Source organism: Oncorhynchus keta, chromosome 8 (genome assembly GCF_023373465.1).
Source record: "Oncorhynchus keta strain PuntledgeMale-10-30-2019 chromosome 8, Oket_V2, whole genome shotgun sequence".
NCBI classification, from domain to species: domain Eukaryota; kingdom Metazoa; phylum Chordata; class Actinopteri; order Salmoniformes; family Salmonidae; genus Oncorhynchus; species Oncorhynchus keta.
Window position 1 is genome coordinate 26553652 of NC_068428.1, and position 12172 is coordinate 26565823.

Consider the following 12172-nt stretch of genomic DNA (forward strand, 5'->3'; position numbering starts at 1 on the left):
ACGTCCAAAATGGGACCCTATTCCCTATTTAGTGCAAAACTTTTGATCAGGACCCATAGGGTTTTGGTCAAAAGTAGTGCACAATATAGGGAATAAGGTTCCATTTGGGCCATACACTTTTGAGGCGCAGAGACCTGTCTAGTATAGGGAAGGAACAGGAGGGGGGCCGTTTAGTGCACAATAAGCACAACATTGAAAAATATAGAATTATGAGAAATATGGAATTGTTGACACGGCTATGATCCTAAAGACCACAAATAAAGTCCTTAGTATAAATTATAATCATTAGCATGGGAGGGGAGGGGTCGTTTAGTGCACAATAAACACAATTATGAGAAATGTGTAATTGTTGAAAAGGCTATGACCCTAGAACAGATATAGCTTAATGATGATAGCAGTTATCGTTATGCTTAGCTTAAGTATATAATTTTCCATCACAAAAACATATCAATAACATTCTTCAGTTAGGCATTTCCTAACGTTTATGACCAATAACAACAGAACAGAACTGTGATCATTGACTCATTTCCATTCATTAATATAGATTGTGTGGTCAAGTTCACAAACAATATGAGACAGAAGGTGTGTCTGTAGCCTAACCAGCTTTATAATACCTACCAACACTAAATAATGAATTTCCTTCAGCAGTGAAATGCAGGCACACAAACAGACACACGCATGCGCGCAGACACGCGCAGACACGCACAGACCAGTGGCATAGCATAGTGGTCCAAGCAATTTTTGTCTGTGTGTAAAGTGCTGAGTGATTTTTAAACATTAAATGCACTGTGCGTTATGTGGGTTGAATGCTGTAACAACAGAATTAACCAATGAATAAAAGTCCCAAGGTGGTAGTTAGTGACTGTCCATTACTACTTATCAGTTATTAACCATCAGTTATTCACATGACTTCACTTTATCATCACTTGAGTCATCTCATCTCTCCAGAGCTGCTGCCATGGGTGGATTGGCCTACTGGCAATTCTAGCTAATGCCAGAAGAGCCGGAACATCTTTAATTAGGATGGGCTGTTGGAAATGTACAAAAAAAGTTATAATTATATATACAGTATATAGCAATGAACCTGACAGATCTGCTGTGGTGCAGTCAAGGTAAGAAGGAAACAGAAGGACACTCACGCGCACTTACACAGATCATGTAATCTACTACTACCAGTTAGGCCTAATATTTTGGCTGTATATTCCATGATAATATTTCATACCTACTATTGTAGGCTAATTGGGGAGGGGGATTCGGGGAGATTTAGACATTAGGCTACTCAACTCTTAGGCTAATGGTATTCCGATTTTAGTTGAGGTCCTTTCCTGAATATGACAATGAAAAAATAAATGCTCAGAAAAAGTCTGGAAAGTGTTGGCTACTTTTGATGCACAATGGTTTTATAGTGAATGGCAAATACATGTATATTATTAATATCGTTACAGTGTAGCATCCAGGCGTTGCAGAGCCATTGCAAATATTGTCCAGGATTTTTGGGGTGAGATTACTATCTACTAGCCTACTACACATGATAAACCATTCAAGTCACTTTCCTTTCAAAATCACTAAAGGGATGAACATCTGAACAATTAAATGAACACGGTTTATGATGAGCAGAAGGTGCTCCGGAGGCCAGAATCCACATAAAAACGACATATTATCGCCAGACTTCTGAGCAGACATTAGAATAGGCCTTAATGCCACGCATTCTCTCCCCCTTATTTCCATTAGGCTCTGATGACTGCGAAATTGCTGCGGACTGCAAGTTATCAAGAGCCACTAATTTCGCATTAAAGACCATTGACTGCAGTGGCTTGATTCGAGGGTTTTTTGACAATTATCACAATCAGAATTTGAGCCCAGATAATTTACCTTGACTCCGTGATTATTTGCGTCGTGCCATGCGCACATTTGAAAATTGCATAGTGTCAAAACGCGCGGCGGCGGTAGGCCTAAATAATGAGGAGGCGGCGATACGGGATCAGGAGGTGCACATATCTCCATATTGCCGCTCTCCTCTTCAACACGCAGGGTCACACTCATCTTCACACACTCCGTCATTAACTGGCTTCCCCTCTCTCTCTCTCTCTCTCTCTCTCTCTCTCTCTCTCTCTCTCTCACACACACACACACACACACACACTTTTTATGCATATACTATACATATATATTAGTTATTTATTTTGTCTAAATGAACATTATAATATTTCACTAATTTGAGGCATTAAATTGTCCAAACTATCAAATTGTCCAAACTATCCAATATGAGGAAAAGCAGGGGACTTGCTGGATGCCGGTGCATTTTGTGTGTAAGTGTGTGTTGTGTTGGTGTTTGTGTTTTGAGAGGAGCAGAATCATTCTCCAATCCCGTAAGGGGCCACTAAAGGTGATCATGTCTTCTCTGATCTCCAAATAGCCACCTTGACATTGACTTTATTTATTACAGCAGAGAAACTAATCTGAGAGACAGAGAGAGGGTTACAAAGTTCGCTACAGTATAGCACATGCATGTGTTCACTGCAAAATTATACAATGACAGTTCTACAATCAGTTAATATTGCTTAATCGAGTATGTTGTAAAAATAACTGGTTTCGGAATAACATTCTGAATCAGCACAGTAAAGCGCCCCACCCAGTTCTCTCGAGATTCTCATTATCACATGACCACAGTAGTCAGCAGACAGGAACAGGAAGTGATGGACTGTTATTGTGTGTGAGCTTTGGAAGGTGCTTCTTAAAACTTTCCTATTTCACAAACATGTTTATTGTTCAGGTGGGTGTGGTATTGATAGCGTTGACATATTACGCCAATGCTCAAACGTCTGTTGTCGCTGTAAACACCACCATCCCTGGTTCAGAGCAGAGCGCAAGCGGCTTGAGGCAACTCGCCGTGGCAGTGGTGCCTCAGTCGTCCGTGTTTCACCCCAGTCTCCGTTCACAGTTCTCTCTCAACCTGTTGTCGGCGTTTCCAGAAGATCTGGAGGTCAGCAATTACTGCGTCGCGCTGCTGGCTATCTTTGGGCAGCGATATTCAACGTATGTTAATTGTTTGGTGTCCGCCGCGCGCCCTGTCAAAGTGTGCCAAAACTGTTATGGCACCTACGGCAACCTTATGGAAATCTACAAAAACATTTCAGACCAGGTAGCGTGAAAACATTTGTGTTTTTCCGTCGTTTTCTCTCTGAGTTTGTCATTCAGTTTTTATTTAGATTATGCATCGCCATGTTTTTGCCCTGTGCTGTGGGCTAATTGGTGTGCGGTGGTCACATGCGTCATGTCTTGTGACTGTTGCTAGTAGCCTATGCCAGTGGATAGTAGGGGAAATTGAAAATCACAAGTCTAGTTATTCAGGAAACAATGAATAGAAAACTAATTATAAATAAACATGCTCAGTGACTAGGACACAAGCCATGCCTTACTGTTGCCATAATTGAGATGGCCTAATGGCACTGGTTTGCCACCTATTTCAGTTTCTTAGCACTTCAAGCTGTTTCCACTAAATCCTCAGTGTAAGATATATTCTAACCAGTAGGCCTAAACACGTGGGATCTTGAATACCCTTGGTGAGACTGTCTGTTTCCAGATGGGCCCAGGGAATGTGAGCTGCAGAGACAGCCTACTGCGTTCTGATAGGCTGATGTTGGTGTTCCTGCTCTACAGTAACCTGGAGGACATCTGGACCGCTTCAGAATGTAACCGTAGGTGGACTGCTTAGTATTATCAACACATTTTGTTATATGCTGATACTCCTGTATATATCATTATCTTTGCTATTTGCTGTGGCTCAATAAGTTTTTTTACTTCCTTTCCTTGCCTCCTTTCCTTTGTGATCGATGCTATGAAAATAATTGCTATGTGAAAGCCAGGAGGCAGAATATATATACGTTTGATCTTTAACCCTTCCATGGTTCATGATTTCTGACTGATGACTACCTGTCTAAGGTTGTGTAAGCCTGAGACACCACAGCCTGACCAATGACACCCTTCACTTCATGGAATCTCTGAACCAGTCCCTCAGCTGCTTCGAGAAGTACCAGAAGGTGGGTCCCTATTGTAGGTCAGAGATTTTAAAATCTAGTCGGGACTAAAATCCATCTAAAGCCACTAGGGAGGGATAGGGGAGTATAAAGTTGAGTTCTGATATGTAGTTTATAACTGAACTGTTTCCACTTTGTGTGGTTTAGCAGGGTAACCACTCAGAGCTTTGTACGGAATGTAAGGCCACATACAGAGGACTGAATGAGCTGTACAGCCGCATGGAGAAGAATCACACCCTCTGCATCGACATTGAGGACTCTGTATGTACTTCACAGCCACAGATTGTCGTTACATCTTGCGCTTTGTCATTCATGTTAGCCTTGGAAGCCCAGGCTTCCCATGTGCCTGGTAAAGTTCTCCTCAGTAAGATGATGAAAAGGGGTGGGGTATGATAGTCTAGATGGAAACTAGTGACATGTTGCCAATCAACGTTTGCATGGGTGGAGTGCCAAACAGAGGTTGGCACTAAAAAAATGTCTGACTTGCAACAAGGCAGTATGCATAAGATGCAAAACTTTTGACGCATATGGTACTCAAACATTGTCTGACACGGTAGGAAAAGAGACAGGGACAAAACAATGAAAAACAAGGAAATGCCTCTCCTGTGTTGATGGTTAGGAGATCTTGTTTTCAGATTAATATGACCCTGTGCCACACAAAGCCTTTCATGCTATTTGTGGCAATATTGTATTAAATGCCATTTTTCGGAGTAAAAATTGAAAAAAGCTATTTTAAAGGCATGCGTGCATACATTTTACATATGGGTGGTCCTGGGAAAGGACCCCACTATCCTGGCTTTGCAAGTGCCATGCTCTTTATTTTTAAATGTTTTATTTATTTTACCTTTATTTAACCAGGCAGGTCAGTTAAGAACACATTCTTATTTTCAATGACGGCCTTGGAACAGTGGGTTAACTGCCTGTTCAGGGGCAGAACGACAGATTTGTACCTTGTCAGCTCGGGGGTTTGAACTCGTAACCTTCCGGTTACTAGTCCAACGCTCTAGCCACTAGGCTACGCTGCCGCCCCTCTACCAACCGAGCTACAGAGGACCACTGTTAGAATTATGTTTCGCACTAGTACAGAATACATTTGAGGATGTAAAGTTTAGCAATGCTCCCCACCTCAGTGAGAGCACTACTAATAGAAATGTGGAAGATGTGAAACAGCACCCCCCAGGGGACTCTTATGCTGTGTTTACACAGGCATCCTAATTCTGATTTTTTTCTGCCACTAGTTAGTCCTTTGACTAATCAGATCTTTTGCCAATAATTGAGCGAAAGATCCGAATTGGGCTGCCTGTGTAAACGCAGCCATTGAGAAAGAAATGGAGAGAGATGTCACCAGGGTTGCATCCCAATTCTCTCTTTCTCCCGAAGTGTGCACTTGTTCACTTCCCTACATGGATTTGAAAGGAAATGACTGGTATGGAAACTCTCATCTAGCCCATGCCAACATCAATCCAATGCTTTTAAACTTGTGGGGAGTAGTGAACGGGTGCACAAGGTGAGATTATTGGGACGTACCCCAGTTCTGGTAGTGCCCGTGAGTTTCAAAGGAGGTGAAGTAGAAACTAGAAGGGCATTAGGGACAGAAGGCCAGACAAGGAGCAAGGGAGTCAGATGGATAGAAAAGAGAGAGACTCAAATAAACTAGAGAGACTGTGTCCCCTTTTGTATTTATTTAAGCTCCTGTGTTGTTGTGTTGATTGTGGGGGGGATCCTGTCTTGTTTTAGATGAATATGACCCGTATACTATGGAGCAAGGATTTCAATTGTTCTTTCCCCCGGGCGGAGACTGTTCCTGTCATCGCCGTGTCCAGCTTCATGCTCTTTCTGCCCATCATCTTCTACTTGAGCAGCTTCCTTCACTCGGAACAAAAGAAACGCAAGCTCATACACCGTGAGTAACCAGCTTAATTCACCCATTGTTGCACGGAGAGATTCTTTGACGGGTTGGTTGGAGGGGGGTGTGTGGGGGTGGGAGGATGTATGCTGGGGAGGGGTGGTCACAGATTTTTCAAGTGAAGTATATGTGGAAGCCAGGGTGTCTCTTGAATGCATGCTCCTGGTTTATAGAGATTGTATCATAGGGGAGGTAGGAGTGTCCCAAATAATGTGGACTTGTAAAGGAGGGGTGAGGTAGTTCTTCTTAAGGGTTGGGAGTGGGGGAGGAGAGCGGTTTAATGGTGTCCTTGTAAATAGTGGGTTTAAGCCTACTAATGATCTAGGCCAGGGAGTCGAAGAGCGATACATTACGCTGTTTATTTGACGCGTGGAATAATGGTGAAGCAACGGTTTTAGACTAAATGTTGTGTGGTGGCTAACAGTTACTCTTTTTCCTCTCCAGCCAAACGAGCCAAGTCCAACCCCAGCTTCATTAACATCCAGGACAAGTTCAGCTGAGGAGAGTGAGAGATGGAAGAGAATGAGGAGAAGATGGATCAGATAATTACTTTATTATCCCCGTGGGGAAATTTGTTGTCGCTCTGTGCATACATAAACATATAATCAACAATAGACAGAGTACATACAGTATACAGACAATACAGGTAGAAAAGTACAGTTCATGAGTGATCAGTGATCTTCCATTCACTATAGACAACAGAACACACTGTCAACTACAATGTTAGATATAGGCCACACAGGAGGTTGGTGGCACCTTAAATGGGGAGGATGGGCTCGTGGTAATGGCTGGAGCGGAATAGGTGGAATGGTATCAGTCATTCCATTGATTCTGTTACAGTCATTATTATGAGCCATCCTCCCCTCAGCAGCCTCCACTGATAGGCCAGCCCGATGCTCCTACTTGTGGTTTAAACATTCAGGAACCTTACTACCGCTTGGACAAAGGATAAGGATTTTGGCTCTATTCCTTTGTTTTTCTGTAACGTCTCCTCGGGCAGAGTAGCTAAAATTCCTGATAAAGAGGATGTCTGGAGTCCATCAGTACCTTGTGGGGTTTTGAGGGCTCTTATATCATAAATGACCTCCAGACCTGTCTGCTTGAACTCTAGCACCTTACTAGCAGAGCTTACAATTTCTCTGCGAGACATAATTTTTAAAAATTAAACCTTTATTTAACTAGGCAAGTCAGTTAAGAACAAATTCTTATTTACAATGACTGCCTACCCCAGACGACATTGGGCTAATTGTGCGCTGCTCTATGGGACACCTAATCACAACCGGATGTGATACAGACTGGATTCGAACCAGGGACTGTAGTGATGCCTCTTGCACTGAGATGCAGCGCCTTAGACCGCTGCGCCACTCAGGAGCGGAAATTACAATTTCCGTACTAGACAAAGAATCTTTGTTGTCCAAAACCGCACCTGGATACAAATGTAACATGTAATTTCATCTATGGCTGTGGTTTCAGCCAGGGGTGTATTCATTACGTCTTGCAACAGAAACCGTTTAAGAACCAAACGGGAGCAAATTTAACGGAACTAGTAGGGACCTACCTGAATTTGTCCAATATAAACTCTTTGTTTTCATTGCAAAACATTTTCCATTTGACGTAAACGGTTTCTTTTGCAACATGTTTTGCAACAGCATTCACGTAATGAGCGCACCCTGTGGGAGAGGATACCAATCATTTTTTAAAATATATATATTTTTGTTTTATTTTTGCTGAAATTATATTTGAACCCCCTAGTCCCACCTCACCCATTGCTTCTACAATGAAAGACAGTCTGGAGATTAACCACAATGACTACTGATTTATCAGTAATGGGTAGTTGAAGTATATTTTTGTGTGCATTATTATTTTGTTTGGTGACTAGATGTACTCTGCTGTGAAAGACCGACGACAAACAGGCAGAAAGCACTTGATGTCTATTAGTTGTGACGTATGCCTGCCGTGTAGAAGTGGATAACAGCTGAGATGGAGACATTTTTTTAAATAAATGTTGTTTTTTTAAACCGCAAGGTGAAAGCACTCCATGATATCACAGAAGGCAGAGTGAGCCAGCTCTTTCAACCCTATTTGGTTTTTTGTTGCACTGTTAATGTCTTTGTCCTTTCCACTGGTTATCACATGCTGGACTTGTTTTTTGTGTTATATTTGTTTTTGTTATATTTGATAATGTGAGTAGTTTGTGGCAATAGATGCAATTTGTTGTAATTATGTATCTGTATATTTGCCTTATTGAAGTGGCTTCCCTTTTGCTTACAAACTAGGCCTATTTCAGCTGCAGTAGGGTTTTTACTGACCAATAACACTGTGCCAACTACTTTTTCTAGTTTTTTAAGATGTGTTAAAGTAACTGTTACTTTGTTACAGGTGTAAAATCCCTCTCTTGTAGCACTTGTCAAAAATTGTACAGGATGCTTTAGGCCTACTTTTCAGAATCACTGTGAGATATAATTAATTCGTCACGCAAAACCCTAGATATGCTACGTTCTATTTGACTTGTTACATTTTCCACTATATTCATATAAATCTAATTAGCATAATACAAATAATCCCATCAATCTCATTTAAATAAATAAAACATTTACAAGCCAGCGCATCGGCGGATGTCGGACTTCCGCACCGAAAAATGTATGCAAGTGTATGGGGCATTTCCAAAAGGTATATGGGTCATCCTGAGCTTTCTTGTCTCCGATATAGAACAGACACTTCAAAACATACTTCCTTTTGATTATTTATTTTATACTATATGTTTTGGCATGCATTAATCTTATTTAATGTGTTTCTATGGACTAATGGCGGTAAAGCCTAATTCAATCTTTCATCATATTTTTTATACTTAAATGTGTCCTAAAATTCAAAAACCAATAGCTTAATGATCTTCGGAATGACCATATTGGCAATTCCATATGTTATCTTAGAAACTCAGCCCCTTAGACTCAAACCCACTATTAAAACCATGTCTTAAATTATGTTCGTTTTTGAAACAAAACGTTTTCCTCACCGAATAGCCTACATTTGTGATATGTAGACGAGTCACTGTTTTTCAACTATGGGCATTCCTGGCACGGTGCTCTGTTAATTTTTGATCTGCTGTTTCACTATGCCTATTACTTGTTCTGGATAAAAAGCTATTTCTCACAAGACAGGCCCCTTGTTTTTAGGGTTGCGTGGCCTTTTCGTTGGATTGCAACGAGATCGCTTTACCTCCGTCATTAGCAGCTGATCTAGATGTGGGATAAAGATAGGCCTATTTGGCCGAATAATCGCAGCAACACATCCGTTTAAACTCCCTTGGCTTTTTGGTTTTATGGAGTGCAGCCACCACTGCCTATCACACTGGTTGTAATAGCATTACTGTTCAGCCCCTGAATATGCTGAATCATATGATCGCGTTGCGCCTGCAGAACAGCTGAAACGTGGCCTTTCACTCGCGCTCTCGGAACAGCACAACGCGTTGAGCGGCTCTTGCGGAGCCCGGAGCTCGAGAATGTCAGTTTTGATTCCGTTAAGCCCCGTGGCTTTTCTTAGGCACACCGGGTTCTTCATTAAGCGGGGCTGAAAGTCATGGAACTCCTGAGTCGTTATGGAGAAAGCAAGTGAACCGGAGGTCGCCACGTGACGGAGAAGACGATGGAAAAGTTGAAATAACAATAACCTAAAACACAAGGCCAAATCTATACTGGAGTTGCTTACCGAGAAGACTGGATGTTCCTGAGAGGCCGAGTTATACTTTTGACTTAAATCTGCTTAAAATCTATGGCAAGACTTGAAAATGGTTGTCTAGCAATGACCACAAAACAATTCGACAGAGCTTGAATAATTTTGGAAAGAATAATGGGCAAATTTAAAATCGGGTGTGCAAAGCTCTTAGAGACTCAGAAAGACTCCCATCTGTAATCGCTGCTAAATGTGATTCCAAGTTTTGACTCATGAGTGTGAATACTTATAAAAGTAGACATTTCTGTATTTAATTTAATACATTTGCCGAAAATTGCTAAAAACATGTTTTCACTTTTTCATTGGGTGTCGATGGGTGAAAAAAATATATACATGCAACATGTAAAGTGTTGGTCCCATGTTTCACGAGCTGAAATAAAAGGTCCCAGAAATGTCCATAAATTATGCACAAAAAGCTTATTTCAAATTTCGTGAAGAAATTTGTTCACATCCCTGTTAGTGAGCATTTCTCCATTGCCAAGACAATCCATCCACCTGACTGACAGGTGTGGTATATCACTAAGCTGATTAAACAGCACGATTTTTACACAGGTGCACCGTGTGCTGGAGACAATAAAAGGCCACTATAAAATGTGCAGTTTTGTCACATAATGCCACAGATATCTCAAGTTTTGAGGGAGCATGAAATTGGCATGCAGACTTCAGGAATGTCCACCAGAGCTGTTGCCAGCCAATGTAATGCTAATTTCATTTCCATAAGATGCATCCAACGCCATTGTAGAGAATTTGGCAGTACGTATGGTATGGCAATAGCACTGCCCTCGATCGCATGGCGCCACAGAGGGATGTGCGGACCGCCCAGTACGTCACTGGGCCGAGCTGCCTGCAATCCAGGACCTCTATATCAGGCGGTGAGAAAAGAAGGCCTGGAAAATCGTTAAAGGCTCCAACCACATAAGCCATAGACTATTTTCTCTTTTGCTGGCTTTTGAACAGCTTCTATCCTCAAGCAATACGACTGATAAATAGCTAACAAAGTAGCTACACAGACTGATTTAACCTTGTATATTTATTGACCCTTTATTTAATTTGCTCTCTATGCACACTCACAGGGTCCAACACACTGTCACTCTAAGACACACAAACACTCACTCCATCATTTTCTCACTCACACATAATATGCAAATACATTTATACTGACTTTACACACCTGCACACCCATTCACATACAAGCTGCCACTACTCTGTTTATGTTATATCCTGTTGCCTAGTCCCTATACCCAATTACATACCCTATATATAAAAAATAATATGTTGATTGGTGTAGTGCTGCAGAGATGGTTGTCCTTCTTCTGGAAGGTTCTCCCATTTCCACAGAGGAGCTTGTTCAAATGAGTGGATTCGGCTATTTCAGCCACTCCCATTGCTGACAGGTGTATAAAATTGAGCACACAGCCATGCAATCTCCATAGACAAGCATTGGTAGTAGAATGGCCTTACTGAAGAGCTCAGTGACTTTCAACGTGGCACCGTCATAGGACCTTTCCAACAAGTCAGTTCGTCAAACTTATGCCCTGCTAGAGCTGCCCTGGTCAACTGTCAGTGCCGTTATTGTGAAGTGGAAACATCTAGGAGCAACAAGCGAAGTGGTGGGCCACACAAGCTCTCACAATGGGACCGCCGAGTGCAGAAACGTGTAGTGCGTAAAAATCACCTGTCCTTGGTTGCAACACTGAGTACTGAGTTTAAAACTGACTCGGAAGCAGCGGAAACGCGTTCTCTAAAGTGATTACAATTCACCATCTGGCAGGCTGAGGGTTTGGCGGATGCCAGGAGAACGCTACCTGCCCGAATGCATAGTGCCAACGGTAAAGTTTGGTGGAGAATGAATAATGGTCTGGGGCTGTTTTTCATGGCTTAGGCTAGGACCCTTAGTTCCAGTGAAGGGAAATCTTAAAGCTACAGCATACAATGACATTCTAGACAAATCTGTGCTTCCAACTTTGTGGCAACAGTTTGAGGAAGGCTTTTTCCTGTTTCAGCATGGCAATGCCACCATGCACAAAACAAGGTCCATGCAGAAAAGGTTTGTCAAAATCGTTGTGGAAGAACTTGACTAGCCTGCACAGAACCCTGACCTCAACCACATCGAACACCTTTGGGATGAATTGGAACACCTAACATCAGTGCCCGACCTCACTAATGCTCTTTTGGCTGAGTCTCTGCAACAATGTTCCAACACCTAGTGGAAAGCCTTCCCAGAAGAGTGGAGGCTATTATAGCAGCAAGGGGGAGGGAGGGAGTGGGACTAACTACATATAAATGCCCATGATTTTGGAATGAGATGTTCGACGAGCAGGTGTCAACATACTTTTGGTCATGCAGTGTATCAACGTCCATTACTCCAGTACTCCTGCCCATTGTAAATATGGTATTGGAACCAACTTTTTTGAAAAATATTTCCTGTATACAGTATGCTTACTTATTTGCTTTATTGTGTATTTCATATTTATTATTCCTATTTCTCATGTTTTTTTCT

General features: G+C 41.9%; 1 protein-coding gene across 4 annotated transcripts; it reads left to right on the forward strand.

Moving 5' to 3' along the window:
- The first annotated feature begins 2641 nt into the window (after positions 1–2641).
- Positions 2642–8735, forward strand: ostm1 (osteoclastogenesis associated transmembrane protein 1). 4 transcript variants are annotated; one of them, XM_052523925.1, is made up of 6 exons: positions 2642–3142; positions 3584–3698; positions 3943–4040; positions 4188–4298; positions 5835–5940; positions 6388–8735. In XM_052523925.1, exons 1-6 carry the CDS (start codon positions 2759–2761, stop codon positions 6441–6443), a joined length of 870 nt encoding a protein of 289 aa, XP_052379885.1. In that variant the 5' UTR covers positions 2642–2758; the 3' UTR covers positions 6444–8735. The 4 variants fall into 4 exon arrangements, with proteins under 4 accessions (XP_052379885.1, XP_052379884.1, XP_035631059.1 ...); XM_052523924.1 differs by having other exon boundaries at positions 2643–3142; positions 4185–4298; positions 6388–8163; XM_035775166.2 differs by having other exon boundaries at positions 2647–3142; positions 4185–4298; positions 5775–5940; positions 6388–8163.
- The last annotated feature ends 3437 nt before the right edge of the window (positions 8736–12172 follow it).